The 25761-nt window shown below is 42.8% G+C and overlaps 1 protein-coding gene across 12 annotated transcripts in view; it reads right to left on the reverse strand.

Annotated features, from left to right (window-relative positions):
• LOC117148944 (potassium voltage-gated channel protein Shaker) overlaps positions 1-25761 on the reverse strand; it is a 112596-nt gene that overhangs the window by 49505 nt on the left and 37330 nt on the right. For 2 of the 12 annotated variants that reach the window (XM_033316673.1, XM_033316669.1), the window contains exons 1-2: positions 14314-14414; positions 287-727 (exon numbers count right to left, since the gene is read on the reverse strand). The exons of 4 other annotated variants lie outside the window; for them this stretch is intronic. In XM_033316673.1, the coding sequence (XP_033172564.1) occupies positions 287-468 (182 nt within the window). In that variant the 5' untranslated portion in view covers positions 469-727; positions 14314-14414. Of the gene's footprint in view, positions 1-286; positions 728-1050; positions 1090-14072; positions 14089-14313; positions 14417-17142; positions 17709-18037; positions 18367-25761 lie in introns of those variants that run through there. 6 more of the 12 variants (XM_033316680.1, XM_033316674.1, XM_033316671.1 and 3 more) reach the window with 6 other exon arrangements.

A 25761-nucleotide genomic window follows, 5' to 3' on the forward strand; every position in this document is an offset into this window, starting at 1 on the left:
CGAAACATTTTAAATGACTATTTGCCACCTCGAGTTATTTGCTGATTTTAATGAAACTTAGTACAAAATATTATAGATATAAATAGTCGATAGTTGAATGTGTAAAGATGCAATATTCTTGGGGAACTATGTGTGAATCAATGATGCATTTGGGACGAAAAATATGCATATTCCTTCAACCCAAGAAAGCAGGTGAAAAGGTATAGACTTAAATGGTCGATAGAGAGGTGTTCCAAATTTCAAGCTTCTTAGGGATAATGTTTAATTTGCTTTGGTTTTTGCATACCCGTAACCATCGAGGGAGTTGCGCTGTAGCTGCTGCTCCCGCAGCTGCAGCTTCCGCTCGGCGATCTTCTTTTGCTCCTCCTTCTGCTCGAGCTGCTCCTTCTGGTGCTGCTGCTGTTGCTGCTGCTTCTTGCGGTGCTGGCGATCCTCCCCAAGGCCGTAGAGGCCGGCGACGGCGGCCATGCCACCAGGTGGGCCTCAGGCACACCTGCTCCGCCGATGGTGGACGTGGACAGGGGACGCACTCGGACGCGGCACTCACTCCGATTCAGAATCGGTATCGGTATCGGACTCGGATGCGGATGCGTTTTCACTGGGGGACTGCTTGTCACTGGTTGTGTCATGGATCGATTGCTGTGGCCGCGGCTGCCATTCGCTCATTTTCACTTTCGTTTTCATTTTAGTTTTCGCGGCAAAACACTTTGGTACATGGTTAACAGAGCTGCGGAGAATTCAACGCTGGTGTTATCGATCATTACGATTGCAGGCGCTCTCGATAACTAATTTCGATGGCTTAGCAGACGTACAGAAGTGTCTCAATTGTGTTGGCATTACAAGCTTAGCTCTTATCTTTTAGCTTGGCCAACAAGTGTTTTGCCATTGCCCCACTTTCGATGTAGAACAATGCTTATAAAAATATCGCTCACACGCCAGCGATATTTTTAGCCTATCGATAGCTGGGCTTTTGTAACTGGCAAGTGATAGCGAATCTGTGCCTAAGATGGCCATTTCGTGTTGCTTGTAATTAATGCTATGTATAACTACTTGTCGCTCCCCCGCCAGCACAGCACTCTTCTGATTTTCGATTTTCCGCTTTTCCGGCTACCGATTGCCTCCCCCCTGCACCCTACACCCTCCTACACTCGCTTGGCAAATCAATTAGCGTGCCCTCGCCCTGAGCCCCGAGTCTTATGTAACCATTGCGTAATGCCAGCCATAATTGCATCGCTGTTGGTTCGGCTTTGTTGTTCCTGCTGGCTGTTGGTTGTTTAGCTTGAAGCACATTGCCGGGAAAGCAAACAAAAAACCGAACCAGACCCCCAGGAAAGTGAATCACATCACATCACATCAAATCAAATCGAATCGAATCGAATGGAAGGGAATCGAATGGAATCGAAATCAACTCGCAAAGGCAAACAAAGCTGGCGTTTGTGCCGCATGTGGCATGTTCAATGCGCCATTATCTATTATCAAATGGAATTCGAATGCCTCGCACCCTCCAGCCTGCCTACCAGCCTGCCTTAATAAATTGACTTTGATTTAAAATAGAAGAGATGCAGGATTTTAATTCACCGCTAAGAAATCGAAATCGAAACCCTTAAATAATTAAAGTGTTATGTTTCACTGCCTTATTATTAGCAAATCCATTCAGCAACATTCCCACCCTTTGGCGCATAAACCTATTGAGTTTCTCTGACAGTTAATTGAAATTTATGTCATTGATATCCTGTCTTTGATGGCAACATTAAAAATATCGCATAACACATAACAGACAGTATGTTATTATATCAATCAGCCGCAAATTGCACACATGCACACAAGATTAATGTCTTCATCATATTCGCTAATTGATATTTATATAATCTCTACTTGAGTTCATTATTTTAATGCACCAGTTGCAGCCCAAAATCGCTGCAAATCGAACTTAACTTAAAATCAATGTCTGCAAATTCGTACGAGATGTCAAAATGCAGTTTTGCGGCTTAGGTGGCTGCATTTAATAAGCCAGAAAGGCTTAAAGCCGCTTGGCAATTGCTTCCGTGTTGAAATTGAGTTAACAATGCTACTTGGCTGGCTCAGGTGCCGCAAAAAGGGGCAGAAAATCAAGGGGGGGAGAAGAGAGCTCCATGCTGGCTCGCTTGGGTTTTATTGATTTATGCGCCCTCGCATCACGTATACGCCTCGTGTTGCTGTTGCTCTTGTCATTGCACTAATCTCCTTCACTCGGTGGTTTCGGTTCGGTAAGGTTGGCTTGGGCTTGGTGGCTCGTTGGTGGCCATTAGGTGACAGTTGCCCGGCTGCACAGGCTTAAAGTGCAATGCCAAACACTTGCGTTGACGCTGACGTCCCTGTAAGCGCATTAACTCATACAGCAGGCGGCGAAATTGGCAGCAGGTGGTGGCGGCGTCAGTGGGTGGCAGAAGTCTGTGCGTTCTCTGGACAGAACGGGGCGGGATGGCGTAGGCCTCGGCCAGCCGGCAAGGTCACGGCCAGAGTGTGGGGTATCCAGACCATCAGTCCATTGGCCATTCAATTACGACGACACAGTGGCTGCCCCTCCACCCTGCCCCACACCGACCATCGTCTCCCTGGGCAATCGCTTCGTTTGGTGGCTTACAAGCAAGCCCACATATGCGAGACCCTAAGGCCAGAGGTTATGTCTTTATGGATTCCATACTGCCGTCATATTGCTTGCGATATTTTGGTCAGTTTCACCTTGACAATCGCATTTGCAGGAAACCAGGTGTTTCACTCAAATGCTCATTTTTTTAACTTTTGGGTTTTGAAGCGATATAAAAGAAGGAATTTAAATACCTTCGATAAAAATGTACATATATCTCTATAAATAAAAGGTATGCACTAATAATTATGAAAGCTAACAAACCCCTTTGCTTTTGCAAAATTTATTTTCTTTGGTAAATTTTTGCATATTTTGTAAGGGGTGTAACATCATCAAAATTTGCACAAAAAAATAGAAATTACAAATTTGAATGCAAATCGATTGGGAATTCGATGACGAGTTCAACGGAATATGGCATTCCATATACAGACAATTATTTCTAAATTTCTGGCCAAAAAGCGGATTATGTTATGACCATAATTCGGTAAAACTGTTTATGTCAAAAGATAAAAGATGTTTTGATGGGCATTTTGATCATACCTTGGCTAAAAATGATCATATCATCAATGATATGAATGAATAACTGAGCTGAGCAGCTCATTTTACCAATTACCAATGCTAATCCTCACTATCAATTTATTCAACCGCTTTCTGTAGCTTGGTAAATATACTTTTTGCTGCACTGGCCATCAGTTTTCACTTTGCAGCTTTCCTCTTTTTATTCCAATAGTTGCTCTAAAAATAGTAAAACTCCATGTATATATTTATGCATGGGTAATACGAGCGATTTAATCGGATTTATACGTCATGCTGTCGCATTCACATAATGGCCCTAGGAAAAAGCCGACTTTATGCACTCCCTCCACTTTCAGCATTTTGTGGCTGTAATTTCAATGCTCATCGGCATTATCGTTAATAAGAACATGTGGCTGGCCACAATTGAGGTGGGCGTGGCTGCGGAGGGCTGCCCATGGACTGTGCACACAAAAACCCATTCAACTCATTATTAAATTAGAATCAACAAAATTAAATGCGAGAGCTGCATTGTGTGGGTGAGCAGCTATGTGTGTGTGTGTGTATGTGTATAAGTGTTGGTGCGTGGGTGTATAAAACGCGCGTTGAAGCGCATACACACGCCACGCACCACCCACAAAAAACGACGAAAAAGCCATCCACCCAAAACCACCCAACCACCCAACCACCTAACTACCAGCTTCTCCACTTCCTTTGCCTTTAATTGAGTTCTGCGCTAATTTGAAAGCAATAAAACAAAGCCAGGAAAATGGGGGAAATTCTGGGTGGGCTGTGGTGGTTGTGAAAATGCAGAAGAACGGCCGCCCGTATAATGCGCGTTTAATGCACTTGCAGCATCCTTTTTTTGGACACACAGGTGGTAATGGGGACAAGTACCATATGAAGTTGGTCAAATTGAAATTGGTTTTTCAAATTTGCATTAGCACAAATAGAAATCTAAGAACAGGCAGCATAATAAACTAAATATGCTTAGTTGCATTTCCAGCTGGTTTGTGCCCATGTTAGTTGTTAAACATTAACTACGGCGGGTAAAAAACCATATAACACAATTTCTAAAATGTGCTATGTGCACAAACACTTTTCTATTATTTTAACCCAATTTGCTCTTATGTTTATAATACACTCTCCTATTTGTCTAGAAAATCCAAATCCACATCCTCACACAATATTTAATGGGTTAAGCTGTGGCGTTGCATTGAAAGTTCTGTGACATAACGCTCGCAGCCAAACTGTGAGCTCAGTTTCAAAGTACACAGAAATAAATTATTCAAACTAATGACAAGAATCTCTTTGGGGCCGCCCCCTGGTGCCATCTCGCTCGCTCTCCTCACCTCTCTCGCTCGCTCGTGCTATTTTATACAGTATATATATATGGAAAGATGGAATAGTTGAGATTGTTGGAGCTGCCCGGGATTCCCGCCGGTGCCATAAACATTTCCAAGCGCTTCGCTTTCCGCTTGGCTTATGCACAAATTATTGTTTTATGCACACAAGACACCAGGGGGCTTCGCATTCGAGCGGATTGAATCGGCTTTCTGGCTTTTTTGGCTGTTTAATCCCCTCCCGCTTTTAGCCAAAGGGGTAAGAACCGTTGCGGTTCTGGCGGTTTCTGTTCGCTTCAGTTTTCCATCCACTCAGCACGACAGTCTGACTGATTGATTGACTGATTGATTGATTTGCCAGCAGATGCAGCCAAGGTGCACGGGGCACAAAAACGTGGCATTAAATATATGATAAAAATCATAATAATATATAACAAAAAATAATCGAATATTACGTAAAGAAGATAGTAAGGTATATATTTGAATCTTTCGAAAGCTAATCTAGCTCATATGGCACCACATATGTATACTTAACTAAGACTTGAGGAAATGACTTAATCCTTCAATTCATAGCCTAGTTAAGCGGAATTAGTTGGTATTTAGCTTAATTCCTTTAAGTATGATTTCCAATGTTTATAAAAATCAATTGGAATGACCTGTCAATTTCTTGCACTGTGCGCAAATCTTCGCCGGGCCACGTGTATAAAGAGGCGTGAATGTGGAAAAGCGGGTGGAAATGGAGCTGGAAAGCATTTGCATCGCCGGCCAGCGGCATTGACAAGAGCTAAAGCCAAACGAGAAGCATTTGCCGAAGGCAAATACAAAATTTATCGATTACTAAATGACAGCGGAAATGCCAATGCGATGAAGGGTCTGCCAGGGGTTCAAAGGTTGGGGCCACGTCCCGCGCTAGAAAGAGAGCGCGATAGGCAGGCAGAGAGAGAGAGGGAACAACAAATTGAAAATGACAGACAAGCGCCGACAAATATCAGAGCTGACATTCCTAGAAACTTGCGGGAAAAAAGGAAAGAAAAAAAAAACGCGAGCTGGGCTTGTTTTTGGTTCGGAGCGGGGAAGTGGGGTTGGTGGGTGTGTGGTGTTCGTGTGCGTGCCTGGTCATTCCCCTTAGGCACCACCTGCACCTCCCTGCACCAAACCACCGGCCAGCCACCCACCCACCAACCAACCCCTATCATTTGGTGGGTAAACAAGCCGCGGTGAAAATTTTAGCCTACTTTAACCTATACGCCCTGCTCATAGTTGGACTTATTAATTGCCAGATGTCAGAATCCGAACCAGGAAATGATTCATGAGGAATCGCCCCAATGGTGTGTATGATTTCCCAATTAAAGCGAAGTAAAGTCGGCCTTAAATGGCAGCGAAAGCCGTGGGTCAGATGAAAATGCCCTTAAAATTTTAATTGAAATTCTATATGCAAATGCCATATATGCAAGCTTTTCCAAATGCAATATTCGGCAAAAAAAAGTAGACAAAACAACAGCAAGTTCAAAAGCATAAACATTTTTTCAGCATTCAATTTTCAACCATTTATTTTGTCCGGAATCTAAGTAAATATATGTACATATGTACATATGTATATATGCATATATTGCGGTTGCGGCCTGAGTTGTTGGTCTATTTGACCTGGTCAAGCGTATATATTTCATGAACAATGTGTAAACAAATGGGAAATAGAATTTTATTTCAATTTTCCATGGGGCAATTGCTCTGGTTTTGTTTTACACATTTTCAGTGCTCTGTTGTTTATGGACGCTCAATAAATTCAGTTTTAGTGGGAATTAAAATTGCAATTCTTCCATACTTCATCGCCCACACACACACACACACTTGTGCGGCTTTGAAGTTGCTCTTTTTTGTGTATTTCTCAATTTTGCACAATTTCCACAAATTTTCCCTGAAAGCCATCGCATAATCCTCGAGAAAAGCCACACAAGCACAAGAGCCAGCAGCATTATCAGCTAATTTTCCACTCTTAACCTCTCACTTCCACCCATTTAGTGAATGGAATGGGGGCCTTGAAATTCATAAAACTGCAAAGGTTGACAAAGTTAAATTTCTGCTTGCCAAGCGCCCGTCACCCTCCCCCCCCCTTCTTTTGCCATCCCTTGCGTTTTCTTTTTTTTGCCGCCCGAAAAGCTTACTTTGCTTGTCTACATGGACACAGATAATTGACACTAACATAGACAGTACGACACCCACACACATATACACTGACCACAGCTCTCACACACACACACACACACAGGCACGCAGACAGTTGGCTCAAAAAAAAAAGAGAAGGTAAAATGATAGAAAAGGGCCAGCGAATTGGTATATTACCAGCAGAACTTTCGTCACTTCTTTCCTCTTTTTGGCCAGTGTTTTCACAATTAATTTACGATAATTTCGATTTAAGTGTGGCAAATTCAAGGGAAACTCTTTGCCTCGGCTCCAAAAAGTAGGCAATGGATTTTTTCATTTCCTTCACTTCACTCATTTCCTGTGCCATGCTACCACTACTACTACTACTACTACTACTACTCTTCTCGCTTCAAATTCAACATTGTTGTTGGCTACATTTTGTGTGTGTTATTTTTGGCTTGCTAATACCATTAAAACTTTGTTGTCTAACATACCCAAAACCAACACCAGCACCAGCAGCGAACAATAAAAACAACTACAGGAAAATAGTTGAAACAACAACAAGAAGAGCAAGGACTCAACTCGGGTATTCCAGTCAGAATACAGGCGAACAATTAAGTTTGCCACTAAAAAGCTTCTAACGGCTGTGCGAATACCCCCTACAAAGGCAAGTCTACCCTTTTAACTGGGGATTGTTAAATAGCTTATTGGTGAGCCAAAGAGTATGCAACATTATTTTCTAACCTCTTTTCACTGCATACTTTTAGACAGTTTCGAAATAATGCTTAAAGTGTAGGAGCTTCAGGTGTTCTTTGAAGTAAAATCTGTTGGATTTGTGTGACTACTCCTCGAAAGGCACTCGTTAAGGGGTAGCTAAACTGTCATTTTCGGAGAAACATTCCGTCTGCGAGGACATGCCTCAAAGGACACCCTCTAAAAGCGGGCGAACAGGAAGCGCCAGAGGAAGAGGAACTAGTAACAATGTTGCTTGTTATTAACATTTATAGTTTCGTGTCGAGTTTAGTTGAGTTGAGTTGAGCTGAGTCCCTGTCTATGAGGTGCTCTCTTTCGCTCTCTATCCCATGCTCCCTACCTCCCTCTCTGTCGCACCATTTCCCGACAATTTCCAACTCTTTTACCGCCGCAAGTTTGAAAATTTGTAAACTGAGACTCGGGCCGGGTTCATTTTTGGACTCTCGGACTTCGGGCACGTGACTTTCAAAGTTGATCGAAAGTTTTGGCCCCTCCTCCTATTATTTTGCTCGGCCGCAAGAACAAAGAGGTCAGGTAACGCGTTCCATTAAATGAACTTTTCTTGGCATATGCAAATCGATTGACACACGAAAATCAAGCTGCACAAAAATGTAATTACGCTAAGTGCAGTGGAAATCAATGGGAGTCAGCCTGAAAAGATAACCTTTTTTTTTGTTCCTTAGCCTCGGCCTTTCTAGTTTAATTAGGGGAACAACAGTCCTTTGGCTTTGCATACCGTTTTTTGCCGCGTGCTACACCTGAATGTATGTACGTGTGTGTTGGCCAAGTTCTAATTCCTCGACTGTGGTTGTATCGATTTTGCTTACCAAAAAGCTGGAAAAAAGCATGAAAAAGCAGAAAAAGAGAGAGCAGCGGCGAGTGAAGGAAAGTTCCTTTTGGACAGAGCGTGTGTTGCACCTGCCGCTTTTGAAGCGAAGTGGGGATATCGCAGGCTAAAGCCATGGCTATAGCGGAAGCTAAAGCACAACACGATTTTTATAGACCCACACAGCGAAGTCAGGGGACGAAGTGAGAGGAAGGGGGACGGACAATGGGTAAGAGAAAGGGAGGGATAGAAGCCCAAGTTGGCCTGACATTCGCGCATTTTTATGTTAATTTTTATTGCTCATTTTTACTGTTGCTTGTTGTGGTTGCTCTTGGCACTGCCGCCGCTGCCATTTGAATTAATTTTATTTAATTTGCGATGGTTCGCTCTCTCTCTCTCTCTCTCTTTCTTGGCCAATTGTTTATTTATTTTTGCCTAATTTGGCACTCAAGTATTTATACAAGCGCCCACCATGAGAAAATCACTTAGCGGCACCGAGATCTTGAGCTGGAATCTAAAACGCTGAGCACTTCGCTACGGAAGTGAATCCTTGTGTTCTAGAATACTGCGCCTTGACTTAAAAAGTCTTGATTTCGTTTTTGCTATTTCATTTTCAGCATGCTTTAGTGCAGAGAGCTTAAATATTTCACTGGGATTACCTGGCGGATGAGCGATGCCAATTGTACTCGTACTCTTGAAATGCCAAACAGAATATTCTTTTGAATTCATGCAATCATCTCTGTTTTATGTGACTGAAATTAATTTCATACCACCTTTTGCGAACGCAACTATTCACTTAGAAGCCGTGGCGAAAATGAGTTCTACCTTCATTTTCATTTGACATCCTGTTTGAAGGCGTCCAAATGCAGTGGCGATTGCCTGGCTCCTGCTGCATAATTAAAATGCATATCCAGTGCCTTTCTGACTCCTCAAGCAACCGGACAAATGCTAATCGATTTCGATATGCGATTCGAAATTCTATTTAAGTATTAATGAAATTTTTTTGCACCCAGCCAGCAGCAACAAAAGCGAAAAAGCAACGAGCAAAACGAGCAAAATGTGCGTGCTTTCCACCGTCTTCAGTTAGCTTCAGTTGCTTGTTGGGTTTTAGCGATTTTCTGCATGATTTCGCAAAGAATTTTCACGAGGGCTGCGAAAGGGGCGGCGGGGTTGGGTGGGGCTTGCTGGGGGGAGGGGCAAGAAAAGCCTTTTGGCTTGATGGGAATACCCTGCAAGTAGGGGATAATCCCAGTGTTAGCTCCTCCTCTGCGGAAGCTAACGATAAACTTCAGAGTGCAGTCAATAGGAAATTCTATTCAATCGTGGGTTATGAGTTGAGCGAGGGGAATGTGGAGTTTAAAAGGCAGCTGAGATATTTAATCAAAATAATTACACCTTCGAAGTGTAATTGTTTATAAGTTTTTATCGAATTAGATGAGACATCTAATATGGGTCAATTAATCTCTTGCCATTGATCGAATCAAGGAACTAGGAACCCATTTGCATAGCTGGCTTGACATGATTTTGCAAAGGATTTTGCGAACTACTTGAATTTCAATAATACTGCTTATCCAATCTATAGCATGGCATGCGAAGTGTATATAGCTCTCGCATTATCAGGCCCATTTTCCTGCCTGTTTATTGCCATTTTATTCCTTTTCATTTTTCTCTCGCTCGTTTGGCTCGCAGGGATTTGGCTTTCAGCACCCGTAGCCACCCTGCACCACGGCAATTGTAACAATTTTTGCCATTGGTTTTGCTGCTGCTACTGCTGCTGGCGGCATCTTTTGATGCCCTCGCCCGCTGTGCGCTGTCTGGCAGGATAATGCGAACAAGTGGATGAAAATGTTTGACACGGAACAACAAGCGGAGCAGCGGGAGCCAAACTGCAGTCGTCGCTGCTTTACAGGCTCCAAGCCTCCGAGCATCCAAGCTTCCAATCCTCCAAGCCTCCAAACCTCCAATCCTCACATCCTTACTCCGTACAGCCTCACGGCCTTTCACCCACAGCGCCCTGAAAAGTATGCTATGTTTGCCGTGCTGTGGCCTCCTGTCGCCTTGCTGCTACTTCCGTTTCCGCTTTGTGCAGCACAGCTGCTTCTTGTTTGGCCTTTGGGCGCAAATTTGAAAATAATTTACCATGACGTCACGAGCGGGGTGGGGAATGGGGTGTAGGGAAATTGGTTGCGGCTTGCATATGTTTATGTAACACTGCAAAACTCGTTCACTGCGAAGATGCCCCCATCTCGGTGGGACCACAGTGCGTATGCTTGACCTTCAAATTGGCTTCAAGCGGCCGCAGATCAATAAATGTTCTCTCTGTGCCACCCGCCCTATTTGTTTTCTCTTATTTTTTTTTTTTTTTGGTTTGTGTTCTTCCTTTTTGGTTTGTTATATTTCTGCTGCTTGTTGAGTCGTAAAAAGAATTACGAAAAAAAAACAAATAAAACGGCAAAAAAAAAAGGAATGAGAACCGAGCAAAAACGGAAAACCCAAATAAAACTGTGAAAAGCCGGGGCCACAAAAAAAAATGAACAAAATTAAATAAAAAAAATAGCAGAGAAGAAACTAAAACCTAAAAAAGAGAAACGCAAAACGAGTCAGAAGAAAATTGGTGTGTGTTTGGGTGCTCTGGCTATGTTTGTTTCAAATTAAAATCACGCAGCGCACGTGCAATCTACACGCACACACAGCCGTGTATCCATACATCCACACACACATATTTCCACCTCTCGACAGCATATTAAAAGCCCAAAAACTCGCCATCGCCGCAGTGCGTAACTTTCTCCGCTCTCTGTGCTCCTTTCTCCGTTCTCCGTTCTACTTCCTACATTCCCCATTTGCCATTTGCCATTCGAAATTCACATTTCACATTTCTCGGAGCCGAGCTGCACAGCCTCTGGCCGGAGCACCAAAATCCACTGGCAAGAGATTCCGGATCCAGGCGAATAATTTACAATATCCATAGATAGATGACACACTGAGAACTAATTCAGGTTAACACAAATCACCCAAAGCCCTGGCAATTTAAAGTTCTAGATTGCCAAAGGTCAACTATCTAAAAGGCTCATTTAATTGGAACATTTCGTTATATTTAAGTGAAATAAAATCAATGTACATACTTGCTTTATAAATGCCATTTTTCTATAAGCCCCAAAGTAGTTTTGAAAACTTTATAAAGGAAATCAGAAAGTCTCACTGCAACATTAAATGTTTTATAGTTGCGGAAGGCATCTGCTACATTCATATATGAGGCATAAAGTCTGCAAGTATATAGCATATATAAAATACGACTCTGTGCATATTTTTGGCCGAATTTTCTTGTAGTGTGTGTGTTCATGCCCGACCGCAAACATATGCGCATAAATATATACATATGTATGTTAGCAATTGGGCCAAAACTAAATGGCCAAGCGTGGCAGGAAAGACAAAATGGAGCAAAACAGTTGGCAGATATATCGAATTGTGGCAAGAATAAAAATTCGCCGCCATTCAATCAGGGAAGCTGCTGATGTTTTTGCGAAGACAGACGACCACTTTAAAGCCACTCGATGTATGCGCCATATACTGGGCAAATTCAAGTCGAAAGACAAAGCCGAGTTGCCTCAGTGGCATTAGGAGAGCTTAGCGAGCACCAGAGGCGTGGGCAGAGGGGATTTATTAGCGCTGTTGTTGCCATAACCACTTAGCCCGCACACACACACGGACACAGTGGCGCACCGAGCATCGTTGGCACAAAGGGGTTAAGAGTGCGGAGGAGAACGAACCACACTCGACGCATTTACGATTGAGCTGGAGCTAAGCCTAAGCCTCGGCGCCTAAAAACCAGGCAATGTGCGTGCGAATGGCCTCCGATCCCCTCAATCTAGTAGTAACCCCCCATAAAACCAGAAGCCCCCCCCCCCCCCACCTCCTTCAAAAGCCTGCGGCTGTGCTCGTATTCGTATTCAACCACAAACTGGCTTTGTTTTATGATGTTTCACTTGCCAGTTGTTGCTCGAAAGCTCAGGAGCTCTTCCTGTTGCCTCAGCTGCTTGCATGCAAAGTTCAATCAAAATAAATCAGTTGCCTAGAACATTACAAAGGGGTTTCCCACCCCGTACCCCTTACCCCTTCCCCTTGCCACTTTCCACTGAGTGGATAAGGGTTAACAGAAGGCTGAGCTGTCGAGCCGTCACGGCACATCTAGCCCCTGCAACCATTCGCCCCCCTTTCGATCGACTTGTTCAACTTTTCAAGTGCCCAATTAATTTTGGCGTGTGCGAGTCAAACTTGAATTTAATCGCAAATACAATGAGAACATGGCGTAAAAAAGCGGGGAACGTAGAGCGGAAAACAATAGGAGGAGCGAAAACAAAAGAAGCTTAACAAAAATACAAAGACGAGGCTGAATAATAACCTCACATGCCCAAGTGCTCAAGTTGTAATACGGGGAAAAACCTCAGCTGCTCTTAGACAAATTAATGAACAGAGCGAGAATCCAAATCCAAACTAATTTGTATGGGAAAACTGGCTGGTTGGTGGAAAGCATAAGGCGGAAGGCGGAAAGTTTTCCCAGATATCCAAGTGACTTGCCGAACAAACGGATGGCAAAGTTATGGTAAACCTCTCATCTCTGTTGAAAGATGAAACCACAAAATGAATGCATTTCTAAAATCCCCAACATAATTACTTCAATGTTTTTATTCATCTGTTTAGTTTTCACTGCATTCTGAGGTGCTCGAATTGCTGAAAAGCCTGCTTTCACCCACAATTGTGTTGCAAGCCCGTGTATTTATTATTTATATATGCTCTCTATGACAATGGAAAGAAAACAGCCAAAGCAACGAAACATAAGCCCATTAATCCAATCAATGTGGTTCTTGTTTCTGGGTTTTTGTTTTTGACATACAAAATTTATACGTTTTCTTCACTTTTGGTAAAATATTAAGGCCACTGCCCAGTTTCATTTCGGGGCATTCAATTGATCTCAGAATTCGATCCTTGAGGCTGTCTTATTGTAAATTAAACATGCCTGCCCTTCTTGCCACTGACCATTCTATTTTTGTTTAACTTTGGCTGTGATTTTAAGTTTGATTTACAATTGCAAATTGGGTCAACTTGTTTTTCTTTCAGCTTCGGCTGCTCATTCCACTCCTCACTCCGCTTTTGTGGCTCGTTCAGTTTTTGACGGCGCCAATGCGTCGTATGAGCAATTTGCCAGTTTCTCTTTAGGCTACTGCTACAGCTTTTGCTCCTTCTGGCTCTTTTGGGCCACTCGACTTGCACTGAAATGGAAATGGCAATGGGAGTGGGAATGGGAATGGAAATGGCAAAAGGCAATAGGAATTGAAGTTGCTTATGTAAGCAAAACTTCACTGGTGCCTCTTACCCCTAGTTCACCCTACCCTTCCCCTTCATTCCCTACTATTTTCCACTTTCTCCCCCTTAACTAGAGTGAAATATTAATTAACTCGACCTGCAGTCGGCTAAGTTGGCGTGGACAACCCCCTACCACCACCACTACCATCAGAATCACCATTCCACCGGAGGCTGCAGCAGTGTAGATTCGAGTGGCGCCCCCTAGGCAAATTATGTTGGCAGTGTCCGGGTCCATTTGCCGCTTGCCAGTGCATTAATTAAGGTAAACAAACACAGAAACAGTCGCAGATAGGGCGATACAGTTGGCGAGGGAGTCCAGGAGTCCCCTGGAGCCTCTGATCATGTCCTGGCGTATTTTTCTCTTCTCATCCCTTTTCTGTGGCCCGTGGAAGGGTGCTTAAATGGCTTCTTAAGCTGTTTTAAACACCTTTTTAAATGGAGTTTCTCCTTGTGCTTCGAATTTTGCGGCACGCACCGAGCTCGGAATAACAATAACAACAAGAGTTACCATTTAAAAAAAGAGGACCATACACTCACATTCACCGAAAAAAAAAACAACAACAAGAATCACGCGCGGCTACGCGGCACGCACCACCTGCTTTTTTATTATTTAAAGTGCGAGTGGGGGTTTTGAGCGAGGTAAAAATATTGAAGTCTGGATAGAAACTCCAATTGCCAGATTGACACACTGACTGACTGACTGAATGAATGACTAGCTAACTGACTAGCTGGCTGACTAACTGACTGACCGACTGACTGACGGACTGACTGACTGACTGACTGATTGATTGACTGACTGACGACAGTCGCCGCCAAGCGCGGAACGCGTTGCACGATTACGTTGTGACGACGTGACTGCGACTGCGACGACTGAACCGAACTGAGGCGCTGCAAAAGTGTCCAGCGATAGAAGAACCGCCGAACTACGAGCCGAGCCAAATGCGGTGGCACGAACGCCCCACGTTGGGCGCCACGAACTCGCCACGAACATTTTGGGCCGAGGCGAGCACGTGCGATTTGCTTTGCTGCATTGGCTCCGGCTTTGTCAGCGGACTGGATCGTATAGCTATATAGCTGAAGCTATACGGAGTTTTCCACTGCTGCACTCCGACTCCGATGGCGCCTCTTGCGTGTTGCGTGCTGGGTTCTGTGTGTGCCGAGTGTGTGCTATGTGTGATGTGCGATGTTCTGTACTGTGCTGTGTGGCAGGTACCGCTCCTGTTCCCGCTGGCCAAAGGCATACGAAAACTGGGCAAAAGGCAAATAGTTTTAGTGCCACTTGGCACGAACACGGCGACCAGAGCAGGCCCAAAAAACACAAAAAAATAAAAAAAACAGAAGCGAAATGAATAAAATGAAAACCAACAACAAAGCAGCCCCGCAACAACAAAGCCAAAGAGTAGCCTGGGTGAACATGGCTGAGCAAGAAGAGCGGGAACCATGGGCACAGGGACACTGGCGACACTGGCGACTCTGGCGACACTCGGGCACCGGCCGCTGGAGATGGAGCTCTAGCTCCTGGCTGGGCTGGAAATGGGGGCCCGTCGGCGGGGATGAGTGGCGGTGTCAAACAAAGCAAATGCCGCTGGGGGCCGCTGAGGCGGCGGCCGAAGGCGAAACACGAAAACTAGGTGAAAACTGTAAATGAACCAAACACAAACATACACTCACACTCACATGCACGCGGGAGCAAGAGAAAATCGAATCGAAGGAGAAACGACAAAAGCCACAACCCCATGCCCTCCACCTCGCCACCGCATCGCCACCCTTTGGTGGCAAAGGTGTGCTCCTCTATTATTAATGTGTGCTTTAAAACGCCGCCGGGCTCGTTATGCTCCCCCTGCCGAAGCCTATTCCTTCGCTTCCCTTTTGTTGGCTCCACTTGATTATAATAATGCGAATAACTGCACACTCACACTCACACACACACACACACATGCTCCCAAGTAATGCACACACACGCATATACGTGTCACGTGTGCACTTGAACGCTATGCTTCCAGCGAGGGACAGCGTGGCGTATGAGTAATGCAATTATTAATAAATAAACACATGGTACATTTACGCACACAAACGCGTGCCCAAACAAATCATGGGAAAGTTCGGAAAGGAAAACAGAAGGGAAAGCGAGAGAAAGGGGCCATAGAAAGCTGGATAAAGCGCAGCTTAAAGCTCTGGTTATCGCTTCATCAAAGTTGACGCTAGCTATTTGTTTTCCCAGCTTAAAAGCTACCAAAAAGCTTTCTTGAAATCAGGAATTGTGTTTTAGTCAAGCTTTTAAGTTATTAAATTTTCATAAAACCAGAAAAGCTTTAAGCTTCAGTGTCCTTGCTAAAGGAGGTTTTCGTTTTGAAAAATTATTGAATAAAAGTTTATCAGAACGCAAACCTTTTATAGCCACACAAAAAGCATTTGGATTGGTTAACTTTAACAGTTGGTTAACTTTTAAAATACAAATGTTTGTGAAATTTTAACTATAATTTAATAGTATTTACCAAATGGCATCTTAGAATTTATTGAAAGGAAAAGAGCTTTCTTCAGAAATATTTAACACTCCTCTTTAAATGAGACGAAGTTATCCAGAAAATGTTTTAAATAAACTAAAATAAGTACGTCTTTTGGGTTTATAAATACAATCTTATTTAGTTCTAATGCACTTACTAGTTTATTAAACTCTATAGGTTTTGAATGAGTAGGATTTCATTTGACCATTATGGATACTTTCGCCTCTTTAGGCAATATTCTAAGAGTCGATGCAGTACTTATGATTCTTCAGTTCAGAAAATTTGATTTTTTTATGTTAAATGACATTTTACTTCATTTTTTCCTTTACTATTTAATGACTTAATGCTTCCAAAGAAATACATAAAATTGTTTACCAATAATAGTATAAGATTATGGATTATCTTCCATGTAATCTTTATAGAATTGAACCCACGTAATCTCCCAACTTAGATAATTGTATTTTTTGACTTACCTGGAAGTTGAAGGTATTGGTTCATATCGAGTTCGGTCATCGTAGGAATAGTGGAGTATTGCAAATAGGAAACAAAGAAAAACGGTGATTAGACAGATTGTTAAATGTATATATATCAGCATATGATCACAATACACAGTACAAGTTACGAGTTATCATAATCTATAGATTCTAGATACATGTGCCAAGCAAAGGCATTTGGCGGCAACGAGTGCGAGTGGCAAATAAGGCGAAACAATAAGCATTTAGAGTACTATTAAGAAAGATGTGGCATATAGAACTGACCGACCAAGTCGAGGCTTACGGCTATAGATAGATACAAAGAAAATGATTTTGGCAACTTTTATTCCAGCTAGGTAAACACACGGGTTACATACACAATCTCAGATTTTGCAGCTAAGTTAGTACGAGTAGTTCCGAGTAGTACACACACACAGAGGCACATATATCACATCGAGGGATGGGGATTCTGGATTGGGTTGGATTGGATTTGGATTTGGATTTGGATTTGGATTTGAATTTGGATTTGAATTTGGATTTGGATAGGATAATCGGAAGGTGGTGGTGGTGGAGGGTGAAAGTGGGCTGTCTTTTCACTTACCCGCCAGCAACAAGTATCATCTGCATGGTCTCAGTTTCAGTTTCTGTAACAGTTTCGGTTTGGGTTTCTGTTTCGGTTTTCTAGTTCTGGTCTGCTTCGCTGAGCTCACTGTATCCTTGCCAATAAATTGGATCTGTATGTGTTCGTGTGCGTGCGTGTACGTGTGTGTGTGCGTGTCTAGTATGTGACTGTATGTGTTCTATGTGTTTGCTAGGTGCTCAATGGGTGAGCTAAATGCAGCTGCTGGTTAATTGCGCCCCGGCCGCCTGCAGCTGCATGACGGCCACCGAGTGGGCCGCTCCTGGCCTCTCGGGCGCCGATAATCCCGCGTTGCGTATCGCGCGTCGCTGTTGTTTTTGCCTCACTGTACACGCTGCTGCTGCACGAACGAAAGGTGGCACTCGACCTGGAAGCGTTGTCTGTGGCTCGTCTGCTCGTTTGGTTGCCATTTGCAGATCGGCATTTGGTGTTAACTTATTTAATCACTTTTTAATTATTTTGTTTTGCCATTCTATTTGATCGGTTTTGGGGGCCTCGTCGATGATCTGGACACATCGCAGATCTGACTATGCACAAACAATTATAGAAAATGTATACTCCAAAAATCACAAATATCACTGTATTCCGATCGGAACTTTAAATCGAATATATCTTTTAATGGAAAATAATTGTATGAATTAATTCACATGTATTAAAGAATTTTATTGGGAATTTATTTCAATGCGAACATTTAACTCATTTCTGCTTATAAATTCATTATAATTCCATTAATACAAGCAAAGTTAAACTCGAAAAAAATGACTAAGAATGGAATATAGTATATTTAAAATAAGCAAGTGCGATTGCCCAGATGATCCACAGGCGACCCTTTAATTAAACTAAAATTTCATTTCACTTTGAATTGTTGTTATTTGTCGATTTTATTGTCCTCGATGATTGCGGTTGATTTGCTGTGGGTTTTGTCGTTTTTATTGCCGGTTTGGTTTATCAGTTGTAATTGCATTTTAGTGGCATTGGCATTGCGGTTTTGGCCACATGTTGCTGCCAATTGCCGCTGTTTGTTTATTTATTTATTTGTTAAGTGAATGCACTTTGGGCCAAACGAATAGCCTACTTATGGGGGCACTACAAAAAAACTGTAATTGATACATTTATTTGAGATTCCTGCATCTCATTTATCACTTGCCGCCGCTGCGTGTTTCATTCCGTTTTGTTTTTCGGGCGGCAAGGTCGTTGTTTGGCGGAAAGAATTCTATTTATATATGCCCATCTCGCTTCCACAAACACACACACGCACCCTCACACACTCAGCTGTGGCAAGCAGCTGTTTTTGGGACTAGGCAGCACAGAAAAAAAACGCCTATACATTAGGTACATATATGTACATCCAAAAAAAAAATAAAAACCATTTCTGCGGGGCAGCTGCCGTTGAGTTGCGCTCAAGTTGGCGCCACGCGGTCAACTAAAAACGCTTTCGCCGCTGTTGCTACTGCTGCTGCTGCTGTTGCTGCTGCTGCTGCGCTTCAATTAATTAATTAAACACAAATTTTCGTTTGCCCGCCGCGCATATAATTACAAAACAAAATATTACGCATACGCCATGGTGACGCCACAATTCCCAAGAGCAAAGCCACTCACATCCAACCACACACACATAGTGACACAGTCGCAGAGTGATAAAAAAAGACGGAAATATTAATAAATGTAAATAAAACGAGAACTTCGCACAGCTGCTTTAATCGCTCTTCTTCTTCTGCTGCAGACATGCGCCTGACCCCCACACACACTCAAACACTCAAACACACTCACACACACTGCCACACATACAGTTTTCCTTGCTCGCATTTTTTCCATTATTGAAATTTGTTTACATTTGGCCGGAGACAGGGAAAATAAAGGAAACACCGGGCCATCGAAGGCAGTTAACTAGCGGGCACACAAACACACATGTACATAGCACAAAATCAGTACATTTCTGTTCTAAGCAATCCCATATACACACACAATCTTCGATATATCTGTTCAAAAAATTCGACTATATTTTTTTCGTTAATTTTTGTCGCTTTAATTTAACACTTTTTCCCCATCGCCTTTCCGGCTCACATTGCGTATACGTAACGAAAATGCCGCGAAATGAGCGCGGTCCAAAATGTGAATGTTCTGCCGTGTTCCACTTGCCAAATCGTTTCTACCCAGCAGCAGAAAGAGATGGCACCAAAGGCCAAACAGAGAGATAGAGAGAGAGAGAGAGGGAGGGAGAAAGTGGGAGAAAGGCTTCGTGGAATGTCGGCATCTTACGGACACAGACAGCAGCACAAAAACACGGACATGGACCCGGCTTTGGCACTGTAACACTGACACACTGACATCGGGAAAACGTGTAAAATGGTTAGGCGGCGTCGCGGGGAAGGGGGTGGAAAGTGGGTGGAAAATGGCCAGAGGGTGGGGCGGGCCATGTGGGCGGTGTTTGGACGCAACGTAGCGTAGTAAAAGAAGGACTATTGAAAGCTTTTACAGTTAATACGATTCGGACAGCATTTGACCCTGCCTCAGAGTGTTGAACTGAGTTAACTCTTTGTTTCAATTAAGTTAGGCAAATTGTGTTGCAACTGGCAAACAAACAAATATTTATACAGCACTGCACATCTGCAAAAGTAAACAAAAGTAAACTAAACTAAATAATCTCAAATTATAAACAACTTCAAGTGGTTCCGCATAGATGAAAGTTGCAAGTAAGTGAAAATGTGCTCATTTCACAAAATTATTGGGTGTTTAATGTCTGTACAGGGATCTCATCATAAACTAATTAATAACTTTATCAAAGAATCATTTAGCTTAGGAATTCCTTAAGAAATGAAACCAAACTAACCAATAAATCCTCTTGCCGTATCAACAATCGCAAACTAAACATTAAATCCTAAATCAATTCAAGAACCAAATAAATTGTGAACTATTATTTAAACACTTAGCTTAGTGCACGCATACAATAAATAATCCTTTTATTTATTCTATGTTTCAGCAATTAAAATAATAAATCACAACTATTTCTGCACACAAAACTAAATATTAAGTCCTTTGCTTTTGGGAATGCCCATTTGTCATCCTTGAAACTATGAAGCAAAATGTGTTTACTAAAATAAGTGGGACACTCTAATATATAAAATAAACTAAAACAAAATTGTGTTTTAGTTGTGCCCCTTTTCAAATATAAATCACTACCTTTACAGCAAAGTTAATTAAGTGTAAACATTTTCGGAAATTAAAAATTACTATCTACATAAAAAAGGCAAAAGCAATTAACTTTTTTAGAATCATACTTCCAAAATCAATAGATAAAATTTATCCAGCTATGTCTAAAGTTGAACAAAATTATTAAGTGGACCCAATTCTCTATGATCTGATGTAACTTCATTTATATTTTATGCTCGGAGGACACGAAAACTCTGTTATCCCAAATTGGTCGTCACGAAATCTATTTTTAATGGCTTAGATTAACCGCATGGCACTTATTTATTGTTACACACACTTGCACAGATATTACGCACAAGTAAACTGAAATTTATCCGAAATGTGGCTGCTGAAAATTGCTCGAATTTGGCCAACAACTAGGTTGGGGAAACTTCTAAAAAAAAAATAACAAGAAAAAAACGACAAAATCACGGATTGTTGGAAATTGAATTTCCGCTATTGCACTCGAACAAACACTTGAAGCCCGATGCTAACGGTAAAGATAATGGTTATGGTGATGGCAACTGGCGAACGGAAACTCAACGCAGCATCACAACAAAATTGAAAGCGGCTATAGGGAAAGTCCAATCTTCATGTTTCACATTTTTCCAAAACGTTTCCATGGTAAGTCGCCCGAAGAGAGAGCGAGGGCGATTAAAAGAGAGGGAGAGAGGCACACACACACACAAACACACAGGCACTGAAACAAAAAAGAAAGAGAGGGAACTATCGAGAGTGCAGCAGCATCACGCACACACACACGTATTTGTTTGTTATTTCTTGTGATTTCCTTTGATGAAGATGAAGGAGCACGCTTTTCGGCGAGTGTGAGTGTGAGCGTAGAACCAGTTGTGAATTGGATGCCATTTCAAGGACTCGCAGGATGTGTGTGTGTGTGTATAATTCAATGGCTTAGCCCAGATTAAAACATTAAAAATGGGTCTTTAATGCGATTGCTACTCTCGACTGGTTCCGCGTGCGACTGCGACGTTTATGCAACTGGCTGTGTCGATGCCACATTTTCGCCAGCTTTCCCCCAGCACGCACACACACACAGGCACAGGGGCACCCACACTGATATACACGCACACAGAGACACACACATCGATAGCGACAGCATTTGGGTGCAACAAAAGCAAGAACAAAAATTGATTACTAAAACTGTGGAAGGACTTTGGAGCGATGGCAAACAATGCAAATGAAACTGGCGAAAATGAGAATGGGAATAAAACGTTAAACGTTTCTTTGGCGCCACCGGAACCACCACATTTCCCATTTTCCGCTTTCCCACCCGCCCCCTGCCGCCGCTTCATCCCTTTTCCGCTTCCCCCTCCGCCCTGTGCCACCTGTCAGCCCACCGGGTTGAAAGGTGAAAGGCAGCAGACGGTAAACGGCAGACTTCAGACTTGCGACTTCAGACGGCAGGTGAAAAGTGATCGGGGCTTCCAAATTCAGTTGCTACAACTACAAGAACAATGTGCCGTATCTGTACGTGTGTGTGTGCGAGTGTCTCTGTGTGTGTGCGTGTGCTTGTAATTATAGCCAACTGTTCCACATTCTGACACAGAGATATGCATTTAGCGCTTGGCTTTCGAACGACTTGAGGCTTAGGCAAAAGTGCAAGACATACGTGTATCGCCACCTAGCCACCGCACTAAGGTGGCTAAACAAAACCGAGAGGCAAAGGCCACCAGACAGCAAACAAACAAAAAGCAGAAGGCAAACGAAATTGAAACCGAAACCCAATGAGGAACTGGAACGCTGCGAACGTGGAGGCGTTGCAAGAAAACGAAGTACACTTGAAGAAATAAAGCGAATCTCGTAAAATACTTAACACGGAAAGAGATTTGTACCTTGACGCATAGGAACACAATTTTATCGGTCAGATCGGTAGCTGATCAACACTACCATTAATTTATATAAAATATGTACTATGTACTTATTTTGCTTACTTAGTCTATGTCTTAAGCTTTAGAATGTACTTTATTTATTTAATCAAGAAATTTACATACTTTATGACATCCTATTTAAATCCAGAAAATCTAAATTTAATGAAGGCGGTGGTAAAATTAAAATGACGCTTTTTTAAAATAAATAAAAATGTCTTGCAGTGCCGAAATGGTAGGTGTTTGTTGTTGGCAAACATGGCACGCAAAGTGTTCTAATGACGTTTAAACTTGGTTATCGGAGCAAAAGTCGAAGGAGATATCAGGACAGACAGCCGGACGGACGGACGGACGGACAGACAGAACGAAGGAGCAGGAACATGACACACAAAGATGGAAAGCGAGAGGGTGCAGGAGGGGGCGGAAGATAAGGAAGCGGAAGTTGGCAGGCGAAATACAGAGAAGAAATCAAGTAGAGCAAAAGGAAAGAAGGAAGAGCAATTCACATTGATTGGTCGGTGGCCATCGGTGGGTTCATCAATCAATTCGATTGACTGGCGATTGCTGGGGCAAAAGAGGGCCACACAAGCAGAAAATAATAATGGAAAGTATATGTTGTTCAATAAACGGAAGTTATGGATTCACTTTATCGATATAAACACATGAGTTCTGCACATGTGTACCATGTACATAAGTACGTGCTTCAAAGCGGTTTCAAGACCAGCAAACAAACGTCTTGACCTATAAATCTAAAAACACATCCTTGGCTATTGCTCGTTCTCACAGCTTGAAAACCCAATAACCTGGTATTTTCAATATTTGGCCATAATTGGTAAGCAATTAGCACAAACTGAGCTTTTTTCATTTTCGAAACTCTTTTTGCAGTCGAACAAAGGTAGCTTAATTTTCCGTTAGTCAGAACTTGCACCTCTGTCCCCCTTTTTTTTGGGGAGTTTCCCCCAAAATGGATGGACTTTTTAAAAACTAGCGTCAAAGCAAAGTGGAAGCGGTCAATGAAGTTTATTTTTGGCTGGGTCACAGCACACAAGCATGTCATGGGTGGTGGAGGGGGGCAAGGGGTAAAGGGGCGGAATTTGCGTATCAATTGATTTTCCGAGAAGGAAAATGCGACTGGGAAATCCCCTTAACCCCCCCGTGCAACAAATCAAATCAAATCAAGGAATTCTGCATAATTTAGCTGTTCTACTGCTTTTTACCTTTGTTTCGCCCCATCAATTTTTAATTTCTAATTTTATCTGATGGACAAAATCGTTGGGGGTTGCACACCAGAAAAAAAAACGGATAAAAAATCAATGCGTGAATCTTGAGAAAGCGAAATCGAGAAAAATGGAAAAATTGAGCAAAGGAGTAAAGGCCACTACACATCCCCGCATATTTACATTTTTTCGATCTCATCCTTGATGGCATTGACCACGAACATCCTGAGGCAGCTGGCGATACTGATGCGGCTGCTGCTGCTGCGTCTGCTGCTGCGGTTGTTGCTGCAACTTAACTGCCACTTAACCACAATGCACAATTTAGCCAGGCACAAATCACGTGAAAAAAATGTGAAAAACTCGAACAAAAAGAGAACGGCAATCCGCTGGCCGGCCAGAATGCGTTTTGCTCGGCCCGAAGCCGTCGACGGCCATTATCCTGCCAGCGAAAGGCAGCAGCACACACAAAAGGTATCGGTATGGGTATGGAGGATCCGTGATCAGGATCGAGGACCAGATCACACACGCACACACACACACTGCTCCACTCAGCAGCTGGAAGTGATTACTATTTTCTTGAATTTTTCTATCCGCACCGAGCGAGGAGCAGGCAACGCTTCCGCTTTCCGCGCCGAGTGCAACTGCAACTGCAACGGCAGCAACATTAGGCCGAAAAACCGAAAACCAGAAACCCAGAACCGAAAATGTTTTGCCTGACTGCCGAAAAATATAAAAAGCAAAAGCTAGCAAAACCAACAAGTACAAAAGGGCAGACTCAATTCAAACGCCAGGCAACAACAATATTTGTCGCCACAGCAGCAGTAGCAGCAGCAGCAGAAGTTGCAGCAGCAGCAGCAGCAACAACAACCGAACGACTAGGCAGTAAAAATTTCAAAAATTACAGCAGCAGCAACAACAAGTGGAAAAGGGCAACGCAGACGCCACAATTTTTGGGCATCCAACTGCCGAAAGGCGGCAGCAGCAGCAGCAACAACAACACTTGCCACAACGCCAACAATCAAAGACATTGGAGACACACAGGGCAGCAAAGTCGACGGCAGCAGCAGCAGCTGCGGCAATTGTTGCTGTTGTCGTTTGAACTGCAGCAGCAGCAACAGCAACAGCAACAGCAGCAACATCAGCAATTGCAGCCAGTTGAGTGCCCAATAGGCCTAGTCAAACATACTCATGCATATATACGTACACATTTATATGTATATGTACATATGTGTTCGAGTGGCCGCCTCAGTGTGTGTGCAACACATTTATAGCTGACACTTTGTCATACGAGGCGCTTGACAAAAATGTTATTTATACGGGGCAAGAACACACACAGGGCGGAGGCAAGAACAGCAGGCAACATCGAGTGCCAAGTGCAGCGACTAGAGCGAAGCCCTCACTTTTTTTCAGTTCAATAAGGCATATGGGGTGGTAACTATAGGCTGATATCTTAAAAACCCAAACAACTTATTTTTAAGATTCCCAAAACAATATACAAATATATTTCAAGTTAATTTGCTTTTAAGCTTCATTGTTTTTCTAATATAAATTAGCATTCAATTGAAATTCCAGTACATAGCGTATAATAATAATATATCTTTAATACGAAATATGTACAGATCCCAGATCACAGATGCACATCCTACTTAAATTTGTTTATAGATATTATTATGAAAACTGATTAACAAAAACTGTAGGCATCAGAAATATTCTAAATAAGATATGTTTTTAAAGGGATGTAAGAATAGTCCATTTATGGTGCAAAGTTGCACCAAGTAACATGGTGAAATCGTAAGAATTAAGCCTTAATTTCTCTCTAAAACATAATTAGTTAATAATGATAGGCTATTTACTTGACCTGCCATCTGAAAGTGGCTCTTAAAGTCAGGGCATCAGCGATTCGTTGTCGATCGAAAGTGGAACTTGGTATTGCCACTGCTGTTGATTGCTGTTGTTGCCGTTCGCCCTTTGGCCAATTTGCTTATTGTTCGCCTTTTGGCTCCGTTTTCCCTTTTGGCCGGGGAAGCCCCCGTTTTGTGTGTCAAACATGCAAAACATCAGCCAGAAGTTTAAAGTCTGCCCGGGAAGTTAATGGGAAAATGGGGCTGCGAATGCGTTGCCCGCTTTAAAAAATGCCCAAGCAAAAAAGGAAGGGAATGGTGGCTAGAAATAGGAAAATGGAAAATGGGAAATGGAAAAAATGGGCGGAAAATATGCCTGCTGTCGCTGTCACATTTTTGTCATATATGCGGCACAATAAACGAAAGCAGCGGGCGGCGAAGGATAAG

Source organism: Drosophila mauritiana, chromosome X, assembly GCF_004382145.1.
Source record: "Drosophila mauritiana strain mau12 chromosome X, ASM438214v1, whole genome shotgun sequence".
NCBI classification, from domain to species: domain Eukaryota; kingdom Metazoa; phylum Arthropoda; class Insecta; order Diptera; family Drosophilidae; genus Drosophila; species Drosophila mauritiana.